The sequence below is a fragment of the Sphaerodactylus townsendi genome, linkage group LG16 (genome assembly GCF_021028975.2).
Source record: "Sphaerodactylus townsendi isolate TG3544 linkage group LG16, MPM_Stown_v2.3, whole genome shotgun sequence".
In the NCBI taxonomy this organism is placed as follows: domain Eukaryota; kingdom Metazoa; phylum Chordata; class Lepidosauria; order Squamata; family Sphaerodactylidae; genus Sphaerodactylus; species Sphaerodactylus townsendi.
The window spans coordinates 20859922-20875916 of NC_059440.1; the positions used below are offsets into that span (position 1 = coordinate 20859922).

At 50.0% G+C, this 15995-nt stretch overlaps 1 protein-coding gene across 2 annotated transcripts in view; it reads left to right on the forward strand.

Moving 5' to 3' along the window:
• The window catches only part of ACOT7 (acyl-CoA thioesterase 7), a 67859-nt gene that overhangs the window by 50955 nt on the left and 909 nt on the right, over nucleotides 1-15995 (forward strand). For both annotated transcript variants that reach the window (XM_048519382.1, XM_048519384.1), the window contains one exon: nucleotides 9847-10031. In XM_048519382.1, coding sequence (XP_048375339.1) covers nucleotides 9847-10031 — 185 coding nt within the window. The remainder of the gene's footprint in view (nucleotides 1-9846; nucleotides 10032-15995) is intronic.

The window sequence follows — 15995 nt, forward strand, 5'->3', positions numbered from 1 at the left end:
TTGCGGTTTGCAGGGAGGAGCTGGGAGCCGCGGAGGGCAATGAATCCCCTACTGCTGGAAATCATGTTCAGCTGCTCCTCTACACTCTTAACGCTTCCCTGGGTGTCGCCCACATGCTTTGCAGCATATATTTGACATTAAGGTTGGAAACTCCCCCCCCCCACACACACACACACAATAAACAAGCAAACAGAAAAGCCAAGGTTCTCAGGAAGTTGAATTTTGCACCCAGTACCATATTGTGCACACACACAAACACACACCACCCATCCCCAATTGCTTCCACACAATCAGGTCGCATACACAGTTCTGGCTTCGAGGTCCAGTTCAAGGCACTACCCTTGACCTTTGAAACCTCTTCTTGTTCGGGACCTGCCGATATACCGGACTGCTTGGCTCTCCCCTTAAGATAAACATGCTTGGTCTGAAATCTATGGGGAGCCCCTACTCAAAGGCCTCCCAGGGAAAGAGATTACAAGGAGCATAAACAAGATTTTCTTCTGCTTTTGCCTTAAGAGGTGTGGCCAACCTGTGGCACTCCAGATGTTCATGGACTACAATTCCCATCAGCCCCTGCCAGCATGGCCAGTTGAGAAGCCTCTGCCACTCAATTGGCCATGCTGGTAGGGGCTGATGGGAATTGTAGTCCATGAACATCTGGAGTGCCATAGGTTGGCCACCCCTGCTCTAGAGAGAGCTGATGGATACAGGGTGGTGCACCCCTGGCAGTTTTGGGCAATATATGTGTGGGATGCATACTTCCAAACTAATAATTTACTACTCAGCGGTTGTGGGAAGTTTTTTCATTTATTTGCGCCAGCCTATCTAGGCTGCTTTCCACCCCCTAGGGAGACCCAAAGAATTTTACATATGTGCTGCTTCCTTTGTTCTTCATTAGCCTGTGTGTGCGCGTGGGTGTGAGTGTGCGTGTGTGTGTGTGTGTTTTAGCTCTTCCTTTGCTAAATCCTTTGAGCCTCGCTGGAAAAGGCAGCAGAGAAGTTAATAAATAACTGCATCCAAATTCTGCCGCCTGATCCCGTGATGCAATTGCTAATCCTTAGAAGTGTTGAAGAAAAACAGGAGCGTTCTTATTGCCAGCAGGCGGGACAGGAAACCGTCGGTTTCATTACAAGGCTTGTGGGTCCCGCAGCACGCGACAGCACACGGGTATACCTGCATTAATCTCCCTTCTCGCTGCTGGAATCCCGTTCTGTATCACGTTGCCCAGCTGGAAGAAGTCACTGTTTCTGGCACTAATCGTGCCCCCCTCCCCAGATTAGGAAAGCAGTGTACCCTCCCCCCCTCCCATTTTATCCCCAGCCTTTGATATTCAGAGATGCCCTGCCTTTGAGCATAGGGGTTTCATTTACAGTTTTTGGCAACTAGCTAAGCGATCCTTTGTCCATGGACTGTTGATTTAATATTTATATCGCCCAGAGCCCCTTGGGGATGGGGCGGTATAAAAATCAGATGGATGGATGGATGGATGGATGGATGGATGGATGGATGGATGGATGGATGGATGGATGGATGGATGGATGGATGGATGGATGGATGGATGGATGGATGGATGGATGACTGGATGGATGGATGGATGGATGGATGGATGGATGGATGGATGGATGGATGGATGGATGGATGGATGGATGGATGGATGGATGGATGGATGGATGGATGGATGGATGGATGGATGGATGGATGGATGGATGGATGGATGGATGGATGGATGGATGGATGGATGGATGGATGGATGGATGGATGGATGGATGGATGGATGGATGGATGGATGGATGGATGGATGGATGGATGGATGGATGGATGGATGGATGGATGGATGGATGGATGGATGGATGGATGGATGGATGGTTTTTGAGTAACTGGACCCTAAAGCCCTTTAAGATGATTCTGCTGCCTTTCTCTCACAGAAGCAGCGGCCCCATTGTATTTAGGTCAAAGACAGGGTAAAATTACCCCCCCCACACACACACACCCCTTTTTTGCACAGAGCAACTGGAGAAAAGAAGAAGAGGAGGAGTTTGGATTTATACCCCACTTTTCTCTCCTGGAAGGAGACTCAAGGTGGCTTACAAGCTCCTTTCCTTTCCTCCCCGCACAACAGACACCTTGTAAAGTAGGGGGGGCTGAGAGAGCTCCCAAGAACTGTGACTAGCCCAAGGTCACCCAGCAGGAATGTAGGAGTGTGGAAAACACATCTGGTTCCCCAGAGAAGCCTCTGCCACTCAGGTGGAGGAGTGAGGAACCATACCCAGTTCTCCAGATTAGAATCCACCTGCTCTTCACCACTCTTCAGAAAAGCAGATCCCAAACACATAGGCGTCTGTCTGTTGCATCTCTGCATTTGTTACATGTGAGCTTTAGGCCACAAGAGCCTTTCGGTTACATATTTGTCCTCTCTGTACACAGTTTGAGAACAGTTTTCCAGTCTGGGAGCTTCAGGCGCAAAGCAATAAAATATCCCTGTGGTGGGATCCTATACAATTGTACTGAGATGTTTTATCTCTGCGCTGCAAACCAAATACTGCTGTTCTGGCAGCATCAGGCACAGTGACTTTTAAAAGCTACGTTGGATTAAGAAAGCTTTTTAAAGCTTTGTGAGAGAGACCGAGAATGTGGGTCAGAGCAGCTTACCCCCGAGTGGAGAAAAACTGTCTCCCAAGAAACCGGCTTTTCCGGTTCAACGCGCTGTTCTTGACGGCAGTGGAAAAATCCCATGAAGAGCAGCACCAGTGCTTCACGGTGGCCCCATTTTTTCATCCCCCTCCCTTCTTTTCCACTGAAGCCACCCGCTCTCCTAGCTACGTTTGGGGTAATCAGAGATCTGCAGGGATCTAGGAAAGTGACCCTATTGAAAAAGAAGTACAAAACCCCAGAGGCGTATCTAGGGGAAATGTAGCCTGGTGCAAAATCTGAGTTTTCTGCTCCCCCCGGTAAGAGCTGCTGCCCTCCCTCTCCCCCCACCCACGGCCAAACAACTTTTTTTGCACCAGGTCTTGAAGTCAGTGTATGGACCTGGGGGAAGGAGGAGGGACGTGGAGGGCCCCCCACTTGACTAAATCGCCACAGCCCAGGGACATTTGACCCCATGTATCCCCCTGGGTGGTACGCCCCTGCTGACCTTATGTAGGCTGACGGTCTGATTCGGCATATGGCTGTTTCATATGCAGCGGGGCTAGCAAGGTCACCTATTGCAGCGTTATCACATCGAGTGCCAAAGATTTCAGGCAAAGATCTTCCTCAGCCCTGCTGTCTGTGGTCTTTTTGAACTGGGGTTGGATGTGAGATCTCCAATATACAAAGCATGTGCTCTGCCCCAAGCCATAGTCCCTTCCCAGATCTTCAAGACTCTTTGTGAGCCAGTGTGGCATAGAGCAGGTGGACCCTAATCTGAAGAACCAGGTTTGGTCCCCCCCCCCCCCCGCTACACATAAGCGGCGGATTCTTATCTGGTTCTGAATTGTCTACATCAGGGGTCCCCAAACTACGGCCCGCGGGCCAAATGCGGCCCCCAGGAAACATTTATCCGGCCCGCTGGGGAGAAGCGGATCTCCCCCTTCTCTCTCTCCCTTTCCTTCCTCTCCCATCCCAGGAGAGCCCCGTCCTGCCCCCTCCCCCTTTCCTCCTCCTCCTCCTCCTCCTCCTCCTCCTCCCTTTCTTTGCCAGCTGCAACTGAGTGAGAGAGGCAGGCGAAAGAATGGGGCCAGGTCCTGCAAGTGGCTGTCCCAGCTCACTTTCTGCGCCCCTCTCCGCCCGCCCACTTCGTCGGCCTGGTGGCCGTGGGAGGAATGAGCCACCATTGCAGCCAGGAGGCCACCGCTTGAGCCGGGAAGTGAACGCCCGGAGGAGGAGGAGGAGGCGGCAAGCAGTGAGGCCTTGTGCCGGCTGGCCGGCCGGGCAGGGCAGGGCAGGGCAGTCGATCAGGCGAGGCGGAGGAAGGAAGAGGGGGCTGGCTGGGTGGGGAGGGGGGATCATGGCTGCTCAGGTGGCCCCCGCCGCGGCCGCCACTAGGCTGGGCGCCTGGCCCCGTCAGACCTGAAGAAAGCCAAGCCGCTGCGGGATTGCTCGGAGGAGGCGGGGGGCGAAGCGGTGATGAGAAGCAGCAGAAGCAGCAACAGCAGCCGCTGCCATTGGAGAGCAACGGTCCCCCGGGCAAGGAACTGTAGGACAGGGCCGAGAGCAATGGCAGGGGCTGAGGCTGACCTGAAGAGCCCCAATGGGAACCCCAGGCCTGGTGGCGGCGGCGCCTCTTCATTGAACAATAACCTGCTGGAGCCGCCCAGCAGTGGGAGCAACAGCAGCAGTGGGGTGGGCACGCCTCAGCAGCAGCAGCCGCCCCAGCCGCCCCTTCCCGCTCCTCACCTGGTTGCCTTGGCTCTGCCGGCGTACGGCTTCAGGTACGTCTGAGGCGCCCAGGCTGCGGCAGACATCGCCTTCCACCAACATGAGTAAGAAGAAGAGGATATTGGATTTATATCCCCCTTTCTCTCCTATAGGAGACTCAAAAGGGCTTACAATCTCCTTGCCCTTCCCCCCTCACAACAAACACCCTATGAGGTAGGTGGGGCTGAAAGAGATCCAAGAAGCAGTGACTAGCCCAAGGTCACCCAGCTGGTGTGTGTGGAAGTTTTTATAGTCCGGCCCTCCAATGGTCTGAGGGACAGTGAACTGGCCCCTGGTCTACATCTTCCCTGGCCTTTCCTGATGGCAATCCTTCCTGATCACCCCAAAGTCAAGGAATTCCTCCCGTGTGCTATATCGGCCCTGTTTTTCTGATTATTCATCACCCAGGAAAGGAACTGATAAATGGCTCCAGCCGGTGATCTGCGAATGAGGGACGGAACTGGCCTAAGGAAAGAGTTTAGGTAACTTTATGGAAGTATAAATCCTATACAAACCCTCCCATGAAACACTCCTAGTTTTGGAGGAGAAATGTGGCTGGAAAGCCAACAAGGAGATGAGGAATTATTGCGCTGCCAGCGAGCCAACGAATGAGGAGTGCGGGCTGTTGAGACGGGTATAAATCAGGGACGCCCCGCTTCTTCTGCTTGGGAGAACGGATTGCCTCCGGCCTAGGAATTTCCAGCCAAAACGTTTATTTCACCATGCTCCACTCCGTGTGGCTGAATCCACAGAGGTTTGCGCTCACGTGTCTAAATTGCCACGCTCACTTGTATGTGCCTGAGATATGTCATCCTCTCATTCGTCTCGAGGGCCACTTTCCAGACCTTCGTGGCTGGAGGGCAGTCCTTTCAGCTAAGAAGAAGAAGAGTTTGGATTCACAGCCCCCCTTTCTCTCCTGTAAGGAGTCTCAAAGGGGTTTACAATCTCCTTTCACTTCCTTCCCCCCCCTACAACAAACACCCTGTGGGGTGGGTGGGGCTGAGAGAGCTCCGAAGAACTGTGACTAGCCCAAGGTCACCCAGCTGACATGTGTTGGGAGTGCACAAGCTCATCCGGTTCCCCGGATAAGCCTCCACAGCTCATGAGTGGGGAATCAAACCCGGTTCTCCAGATTAGAGTGCACTTGCTCTTAACCACTACACCACACTGGCTCTAAGCAGAAACGTGGTGCGCCAAGCTGTGCAAAGGTTCTGACTGTTCTTTCTCAGGGCTGGATTTGGGGAAGGAGCTGCCTCCTCCGGCACCCTCCCCCTCACACCAGGGTGCACAGTAAGGAATAATTGCTGCTTGTCTGTCCCTTTCCTGAGGGCAATTCGTACCAGAAGTGACAGCTCACCAGCTGCGAATGACTGGGGTGGACGGCTTTCGCAGCCGAGTTTAAAATTACATGAACCCTGGGACTTGCCTCTTTTTCTCCCTGTCAAGCCTTTCGCCATAACGGTAAATGGGCATTTGGGCAGAGAGGCACGCGACGTCGGCTACGGCCAGCCAGGCGAAGGTCCTGTGGGCCTTTTCTGCCGTGAAGTTAATAAAATGTGAGCATCTCTCTTCTCCTCGCAAGCTCAGCTTGTGACACTCCCGGGCGGCAGGAAAACATTTCGTGTCCATGGCCCAGATATCTCATGTGGGGTGGGAGGAGGAGAGAGCCTTTTCCGTTCTTGCTATTTCCATCCGGCCCCTTTCTGTGAGGAAGTCGCCAGGTGTACGATTGAACATGCCTACAGTGAGAAAAAAACCATTCACTAATCTGAAAGTGGCGTGGGATACGGACAGTAAAGTCACAGCTGAGGGGTGAGACGCAGGATGATATATTTGACTCTGCTTCCAATTTAATTTGAAAATCATTAAACTTGTAGCAAAGGGTACAAGAGTAGTTTCTGAGCGTAGTGGTTAAGGAGCAGGTGTACTCTAACCTGGAGGAACCGGGTTTGATTCCCCCCTCTGCTGCTTGAGCTGTGGAGGTTTATCTGGGGAATTCAGATTAACCTGTGCACTCCCACACACGCCAACTGGGTGACCTTGGGCTAGTCACAGTTCTTCTGACCTCTCTCAGCCCCACCTACCTCTCTTTCTCTCTTTCTCACAATACTAGAACCAGGGGGCATACATTGAAAATGCTGGGAGGAAGAATTAGGATTAATAAAAGGAAACACTTCTTCACACAATGTGTGATTGGTGTTTGGAATATGCTGCCACAGGAGATGGTAATGGCCACTAACCTGGATAACTTTAAAAGGGGCTTGGACAGATTTATGGAGGAGAAGTCGATTTATGGCTACCAATCGTGATCCTCTTTGATCTGAGATTGCAAATGCCTTAACAGTCCAGGTGCTCGGCAGCAACAGCCGCAGAAGGCCATTGCTTTCACATCCTGCGTGTGAGCTCCCAAAGGCACCTGGTGGGCCACTGCGAGTAGCAGAGAGCTGGACTAGATGGACTCTGGTCTGATCTTGTTCTTATGTTCTTACCTCACAGGGGGTTTGTTGTGAGGGGGGAAGGAGATTGTCAGCCCCTTTGAGTTTTCTTGCAGGAGAGAAAGGGGGGATATAAATCCAACTCTTCTTCCCCTTCCTCCTCCTCCTCCTCTTCCTCCTCCTCCTCCAAGGGATGGTCCTTTACTGGTGGCTCTTTGTTTAAATCTTCTCAGATGACCTTTCTGCACACAAACTTAGCGGGACCCCCCTTCCCAAATAATGGACCTCGTGTACCATGCTGTTGTTTTTTAATGGCTCCAATCTATGGTTACTAGTTGTCAGGTTGTGTGCTATGCCTGTGCGGCCATAATGTCCACAATAAATATCCAAAGCCCAAAACCCGAACAGACCAAAAACTACGTATGCAGCAAACCGAATATGACCAAATAAGCAAAAGCTGTGTCAACAATAAAGAAAAGATTTCTTATAATAGAACTTTACTGTTATTATTGCGACGAGCCAAATACAAGGAACAGTTATAAGCCAGAGTTAATGTCAGTCTCAAAAACCATGCCTGCCGGTTGTCAAAGTTGGGTACTATGCATGAGGGCCAGGCCGTACCCTGGTTGTAATAGCTACTCAGCTTTTGTGACGCTGTGAGGGCTCTGTTTGGGATTCGGCCATCCGCCACGGCTTCACCACAGCCGCCCAGTGAGGAGCTGGAATTCCCCGCTGGGGCTGCCTGCCTGCATTTTTTTTTCCTTTCATCCAGATGCCAGAGAAAGGAAAATTCTTCATACTGGGGCTTAGGCTTGTTTGCTTTCCATGCTAAGGAATCCACTTCCCTCCTTTTGCATCACAAAAGAGGCTTGAAATTACAGATAATGGCTCTGCTTTAGCAGAAGGAACGTGCTGTTTCTCTTCTAAATGTCAAAGCTGATTAGGTGCTCTCCTTCCATTGCGGAACAGCAGGAAAACCAGCTGACTTTGCGGTTCTTCTGTTCCCTCTCCCTTTTTAATGGGTAGTTTCGTGCCGCTGTTTTGTGTTGCATCTCCCCCATTTTAATGTGTCCAAGTGTATTAATTTTAAAATGCATTGCTCAGGTTGTACCCCTGAAGTGTTGAAAAGTCAAATGTGAGAAATGAACCATGAACAGAGCTTGCATTTCTTTAGGTATGCTAATCAGATGAATGTCCTTGATGTTCTGTGATAGACCCCGACCCCGAGAACTGTGATTAACGTGTTTTCAAAGTTCACGAAGAAAAAAAGTTGGAAAATATATGGCCATCATGGAATGATTCAAGTATGGGGCATGGAATCATAGAGTTGGAAGAGACCCTGAGGGCCATCAAGTCCAACCCCCTGCAATGCAGGAACACACAATCAAAGCACTCCTGACAGAAGGCCATCCAGCCTCTCTTTAAAAACCTCCAAAGAAGGAGACTCCACCACACTCCATGTCGCAAGGCTCTCCAGTGGGAGTCCTTAAGAGGTTTCACCCTGTGGGCGCCTTTGGAATTATGACTCAGGGAGATGCAGCCAAACTAAGCTGACCATCCGTCCCGCTTTTGGCGGGACATTCACGACTTCAAAGAACTTGTCCTGCGTCCTGCGGGCTTTCCCCAATGTCCCGGGTTTTGGAAGGCTGCCGCACTGCCTTCTGGGGCGCAAGGCAGTGCGGCAGCCTCCCGTGCAGCCGCAGGAGCACACTGCCTTCTGGGGCACTGCCGTTCCCGCCCTGTCACAGGGTGCGCACGCGGCCGCAGAGGCATGGCAGGCGAGGAAAGCGACAGCGCGCTAAGAAGGCCCTGCGGCGCTCTCGGTGACAGCAGGCGAGGAAGCGTGCAGCGCCAGAAAACTCGTGCTCCGTGTCCAATGGCGATGCGTGCGAGTGTGTGTAATGTCTCCGTTATTATTGTTAATGCGGTAATGTCGCCGCTCCGTGTGTGTGTGCGAGTGTGTGTGGCTGCGCGAGTGTGTGTGTGCGAGTGTGTGTGGCTCCGTGTGTGTGTGTGAGTGTGCACTCCAGCGTGCGTGTGTGGCTGCGCGAGTGGGTGGGTGCGCGCGCACAGGGGCCACCTGCCCTTCTCGGTTCTTGAAGGTGACCATGTGGTCACCTTAAGCCAAACCCAAAATGGCTGCCATAGGATCCAGGGCCAAACACCACCAAATGTCACTGAGATTCTGCAAAACTTTGATAGGAGGTCTTCAGCATTTCTGCTTCACAAGAATCTGTTTCAATTAGCATATTGTTTAAAAATATTTTTCTTGAAAACGCACAAAATAGAAATGTGTATTCTGGCTAAAAAAAAACCCTTGTCTGGCAGTTTCTGTCTTCATCTTGCAGATATTTGACACACTTAACACAAAAGAGGAAAATGTTTCTTTTCCTGGCTGTCCTTGTATATGAGTCCTCCTCTCATGACCCCAGCCATTTTATAACCTTCACTATGACTTGTCACACTGACAGTTGAGAACTGTTTGCACAAGAGTGCAGAAAGAGGTTCTGGTCACTTTCTGATCTTACTATATAATTGAGCACTGTGTTCCTGACAACGAGCCAGAGAAGGCAAGGGCTGCTGGGAAGTGTAGTCCTTGGCCATCCTGGAGGGCCTAGATTCCAGCTGTTCCTGGAGGGGCAGGGACTACAATTCCCAGCAGCCCTTGCTGTAGGAAGCCATACTCCCCTTCTCTACCCCCTCTCTCCTAGTGTGCTCACCAGCAGGACTAGGTCCTTGTGGTGAACTCTGAAGAACTTCCTGCCTGAGAACAAATCATCTGTTGGTGTTAAGGACATACAAATCCTCCCTCAAGCTGCATGGAAATTTTGACTTAGAGTGAGTTACTAGGGTTCATGATTCTGTAGACCCATACACCAGGATGCCAGGAAAGATTATTCCGAAATGATTCTGTGTCATGTCTGAAAAACTTGGCGTCTCAGAAATTCATGAATTCTGACCGCCTTTCCCTCTGTCAGAACTCCAGGCTAACCTGCTGAACTCTGCCCCACAGGCAGCGTGATCACAGTTTCGGGGCGCATGACCTTCACGAGCAATAAGTCCATGGAGATCGAGGTTTTTGTGGACGCCGAACCTTTTGTGGGCGAGTCGCAGGAACGATACCGTGCCGTCAGTGCATTCGTCACCTATGTGTCCCTGAATAAGGAAGGGAGACCGCAGCCTGTCCCGCAGCTGGTGGTAAGTGTTACTGTTCCGTCCCTGTTCTCCGTGAGCAGAATTCAAGTGGCTCTTTTCTACCCTCGGTACAAATCCTTAGATGACCCCAGAGGCATAAACATTAGTGGGCGAAGGCTTGCCCATCACCACTTAAGAACATAAGAACATAAGAACTAGCCTCCTGGATCAGACCAGAGTCCATCTAGTCCAGCACTCTGCTACTCGCAGTGGCCCACCAGGTGCCTTTGGGAGCTCACATGCAGGAGGTGAAAGCAAGGGCCTTCTGCTGCTGCTGCTGCTCCTGAGCACCTGGTTTGCTAAGGCATTTTGTAGGTGATGTGTGAGCCAGGCACTGTGTGATATTGAGCTGGAAGGTTAAGATCCCTACTCAGTTCTTCTGCCAAAATTTGCATCGCCTTGGCAGCTCTTCCTGGGCTCTAATGCTTAGTCACCGAGGTTCTGGGTGGGAACCCATTAAAAATTGCTGGGGGTAGGGGCATTGTCAGGGCAGAATTGACAGGTATGACAAGGGAGAACCGGGTTTGATTCCCCACTCCCCCACCTGAGTGGCAGAGGCTTATCTGGTGAACCAGATGTGTTTCCACACTCTTGCATCCCTGGTGGGTGACCTTGGGCTAGTCACAGTTCTCTCAAGACTTTCTCAGCCCCACCTATCTCACAAGGTGTCTGTTGTGGGGAGAGGAAGGGAAAGGAGCTTGTCAGCCACCTTGAGTCTCCATACAGGAGAGAAAGGTGGAATATAAATCCAAAGTCTCCTCCTCCTCCTCCTCTTCTTCTTCTGCTTCTGCTTCTGCTTCTGCTGCTTCTGCTGCTTCTGCTGCTTCTGCTGCTTCTTCTTCTTCTTCTTCTTCTTCTTCTTCTTCTTCTTCTTCTTCTTCTTCTTCTTCTTCTTCTTCTTCTTCTTCTTCTTCTTCTTCTTCTTCTTCTTCTTCTTCTTCTTCTTCTTCTTCCTCTTCTTCTTCTTCTTCTTCTTCTTCTTCTTCTTCCTCGCCTGCCCCTCTTGAGTGCCTGTTTTGCCCTGAAAACATATCTGCCACATAGTGCGGGGAACATGTGCTTCCCTAAATGTGTAATTCTCTCATCAGTCTCACCGGAGGCTCTTTTCAGTTTCTTCTCCAAACTGCTCGTTCCTAACGCCACCTTCTCCAGCAGCCTTTCTGCTATTTCGGAGTATGAGCGTTAAAGTAGAAATGATGAAGCTCTGGAGACCAGCCAGCCTCTCGTCCCGATCTGTCCCCCTCCTTTCCTCCCCAGCTGGCTTTTCCTACCTGCTATTGTCAATTCTGTTTCCCCTTTCTGATCTATTTTTAGCTCTCTTCAGCCAGGCGGCTCTTTTTTGCCCAAGACGGCAGCTGAGTGAGAGTCGTTCCTCAATTAATATGTTATGCCTTGTCAGTTCCCCGCTGCACCGATCTTTTCAGCATTTCAAAGCTCGGTTTGATTTCTAGCGCCAGAATAGCATTTATATAATTTGTTGGTCCTGCGTCTTTTCCCGTTCCTCGCTGATTGTTTAAAGCTCTCTCATTCTGCGATCCGAGCTGGGGGGGAGATGTTCCATTGCAAATGTTTTCTTTTTGAATGTGCTGCCTGAAGAGAGGAGAGTGTTGCTTTTTCCACATTCTGGAGCTCATTAATGCTCTCTTGGAGTTTTAAGATCAGCCGCTCGGCTGTGCTTTTCACGTAGCTGCCTGCACTTGCCGTAGGGAGGTGGGCAGGCCCTGTCGAGAATCCCGTTTATCTGTTTTCCATCCGTGTTCCGAAGCTGCTTTCCACAACATGCAATAAAAGCAGGATTAAGGAAAGAATGACTGGCATAACAAGGCAAGGAGAAATATAAATCAGCCAGCCAGAGCCATAGACCTCCGAGGCAGATTTCCCAAAAAAACCCTCCAGATTGAGAACAAAAAAGGAACAGTTGCTCCATTCCACAGTGTCATGACTGTGCAAAGCAATAGCTTTTTATGATTTATTTAAATGCACAGGGAAAAAAAGTTACAAATACAGGTTTATTTCCTTTTAAGCGTCTCTGTTCTCATCCAAAATGACTTGCTGACCAATAAGTATTTGGTTGGGGAGCTTAAGGGTCGCAGCTTAAGGGTTTTAAGGCAAGAGGGTTCAGAGGCAGTTGGCCATTGCCTGTCTTCTCGTGAGCTGAAAGAGTTCTGAGAGAACTGGGACTGACCCAAGATCACCAAGAAGATTTTATGTGTGTGTGTGTGGGGGGGGGGGGTGTTGAGCCACGATCAGCTTTCTTTCTTATTGTGTCTTTGGATAAGCATAGTATGGAAATGTACCTGAGTTTTCTAGATTAATTAATCAGAATTTTAAAAAATAGCCTGGGGGGGGGGGGGGGCTTGCTTATAGTATTTCAGGGTTTGTTTTGTGTTTTTTTAAGAAGGAGAGTTTGGATTTATATCCTCCCTTTCCCTCCTGTAAGGAAACTCAAAGGGGCTTACAATCTCCTCCCCCCCCCCCACAACAAACACCCTGTGAGGTAAATGGAACTGAGAGAGTTCTGAAAAACTGTGACTACCCAAGGTCACCCAGCTGGCATGTGTCATAGTGCCCAAGCTAATCTGGTTCACTAGATAAGCCTCCACAGCTCAAGCGGCAGAGCGGGGAATCAAAACCGGTTCTCCAGATTATAGTGCACCTACTCTTAACCACTACACCACGCTGGCATGTCTACTCTTGGACAGTCAGCTATGCTCTTGAACAGGTCATTTGTTCAAGACTTAGAGGATTTCTTTACTCTTCTTACCAGTTTTGAGACCCAAGCAGAATCTCTCCCTCTTTGATAGATGCCACACGCACCCTCACTAGCCCTTTTGCTACAGTCATCAGTTTGCCACTAACTCTCCAGAGCATCTACTGCTCTGCTTCTATTTCTATAGCAACCCCTGAGACCTGCGCTGGTTGAAGAGGGGCTAAGTTGATCCTTTCCGTGCACAAAAGAGCTGTTGACTTGCATCAAGCATCTGTAGAGTATTATCAGGTTATGTGAGCTTGTGTGTGTGTGTGTGTGTGTTTTAATGCTTTCGAAGCCCGGTTAATGTTGTCTTCCTGCAAATGTCGCAGGCTGCTAGTCAGAACTTTGGAGAGTTGCTGCTGCTTCACCCCAGAGGCCTTTCTACAGGGAACAAGGTTTCCTGATGGGCATCTGTGCGAATTTTGATGTTCTTTTGGAGGACAACATTCTAGGACAGTGGTGGCAAACCTTTGGCACTCCAGATGTTATGGACTACAATTCCCATCAGCCCCCCCAATTGGCCATGCTGGCAGGGGCTGATGGGAATTGTAGTCCATAACATCTGGAGTGCCAAAGGTTCGCCACCACGGTTCTGGGAGCTCTGAGTGCTGAATTATGTGCTTTGTTTACTTACGATGAAGTGGGGGGGAGGGACTTTGAAGGCTCCTGGAGACACTCGGCAGCCCTGATCCGCCACCCCGCCTTCAACAACGATTTCCCGTACCAGGATTTAGTTTGAGAAAATATCCTGCCTCAGAAGTTGAGTGTTGAGAGCTGAAGAATGGAGCGACGTCACTCCCAACTGGTGTGTGTTGGAGTGCACAAGCTAATCTGGTTCCCCAGATAAGCCTCCACAACTCAAGTGGCAGAGCGGGGAATCAAACCTGATTCTCCAGATTAGAGTGCACTTGCTCTTAGCCACTACACCATGCTGACTCTCGATTTAGTTCATTAAACAGAGGCGAACCAATGGCTATGTGGCATCGGCACCACTAACCTCTTTGGTTGTAATGCAGAGTACCAGCCTAATCCAGTGATATGCAGAAGGGAGACAGAACCTGCTTGCTTGCCATGACTGATTGGGCTCTTCTTAGGCTACACCATGCATTTTTAATCTCCGCAGCTGCCTGATTTTATCTCCTGTTTATGCTGGACTTTTTTTCTTTTATTGAGCAGCCTCCGTCATTGTTAAGGGAGAATGCAGTGTGCAGATGTTTCCAGTCAATGAATGAGAGCAGCCGAGCCAACAAAAAATGCACCTGGGGGAGCGAGTTCAGAGGAAGTGGTTCCTTTGTCTTAGTTATCCGGCAGCTCCGAAACAGTTTTATCCAGTTCTGTGAAAATATTCATCTCGTTCTCTGTGCAAACCTCTATAATCGCATCAAGGAAGTCAGGTTATGTTCTTGCGGTGCGGTCTTTGGAGGCGGAAAGGTTGACAGTGGAAGTGTTTATAAACTGCTAAGTTATTTCCAAATAGATGTTTTGATTTTGAGCCCTTATGTACACACGGAGGCTGTGAAGCCCTTGCCCTGTTGCCTGCCTTGGAAAAAGCAAAAATTACAGCCCTGCTTTTTTCCCTCAAGACTTCAACGGCTGGAGCATGGAAGCGAATCGGCTCCTTCTCCCTTACAGCTGGCCTGGCCCTTGGTTGGTGGATTTTAGGAGCCATTAAAGCTGGTGAAGTAAGAGACAGCTCTGACCCACGAGGCACAAACTTCTGGGAAGATTTCCTCATCTAGCACAAGCTCTGTTGAAATGTGCAGGAGCTGTGAGGCATTCAGGAATGCTGTGACACACAACTCATTTCAGTGGGACTTGCACAGGACTGCTTCTTAGTGCAGGGGCCCTCAAAGGGATGCCCGTGGATACCATAGCACCCATGGACACCTTTTCTGGCACACACCAAGTGTTTTTAAGAAGTGGGAGGGCCAGGTAGGGGTTTTGTCCAGCTTGGCTTCTGATTGACTATTGGAGTTTTGATTGGCTGGAAGGATTTCTTAAAATGTTGCTTTGGCAGCAGCTACAGATCTGTACTGTGTTACTGAGGTTAAGTTGTGGCAATCATTTTGTAACTGGGTCTGCCTTCTGTGGCAGCCATTCTGTTGCTCGGCCCACCTTGCCTTGTCAGAATTCCAGATGTGCCCACAGGGTCAAAAAAATTGGGGACTCTTGTCCTAGTGCCGTGGTGGCGAACCTTTGGCGCTCCAGATGTTACGGACTACAATTCCCATCAACCCCTGCCAGCATGGCCAATTGTAGGGGCTGATGGGAATTGTAGTCCATAACATCTGGAGTGCCAAAGGTTCGCCACCACTGTCCTAGTGGATTATGCCCGGTATTAGTAACTAGCAACAGTTGGGGTGTCACTGGAGTTTTCCTCTTCAGCATTTGAAAGCCTGTGAGATTAGCTCACCTCTATTTCCTTAAAGCTGTTCTGATTTTGTATGGTCGAAGGCTTTCACGGCCGGAATCACTGGGGTGTGGTTTCCGGGCTGTATGGCCATGCTCTAGCAGCATTCACTCCTGCCGTTTCGCCTGCATCTGTGGCTGGCATCTTCAGAGGATCTGATGTTCTGATTTTACATCCTTAAAGGTTTTCATGGTGGCTTTAGAAGGATTTCACAGCGTATTGAATGCCACACTGCAGTGAAGTACACAAGGAGGGTCCCTGCGTGCTTCTGGCACTCCTAGCAGAGAATTTTTTTGTTCACATCAAATTAACCTCATTACTGGAAGATGTGAGATACTCATCATCTTTGGCTACCTGCCCAGCAGAAGGAGAGGAGGATCTTGCTGAGATCATTCCTTGCATCTGCTATTCATGGCTGTCCACACTTGACAGGGTAGTATCAGTGTTCTCCTCTTTGACTACTGCAATGTGATCTGCGTGGGCTTGCCCTTGAGGGCTGTCCGGAAACTTATGCAGCATGACTTTTGCCTGGAGCTGACTATATGGATCAAATTGGAGCTTCACTGGTTACCAGGTGGCCGTAGAGCTGAATTCAAGGTGCTGATATTGTGAAACCTGGGTCTTGGATGGTTTTCATGTGCCATTATTTGAGCTTGAAAGGTGAGGAAATTGGGGTGGTAATTGTCTGCATAGAAAACAGTCTCCCGGAACAGAGCCGGTCCTTTTCAGTGGGCGTTCGAAACATTTTATTTCACTGGGCATTTGAAGGAGGAAGGGAGGGAGGGAGCTGTAAGTAATTGTTTAG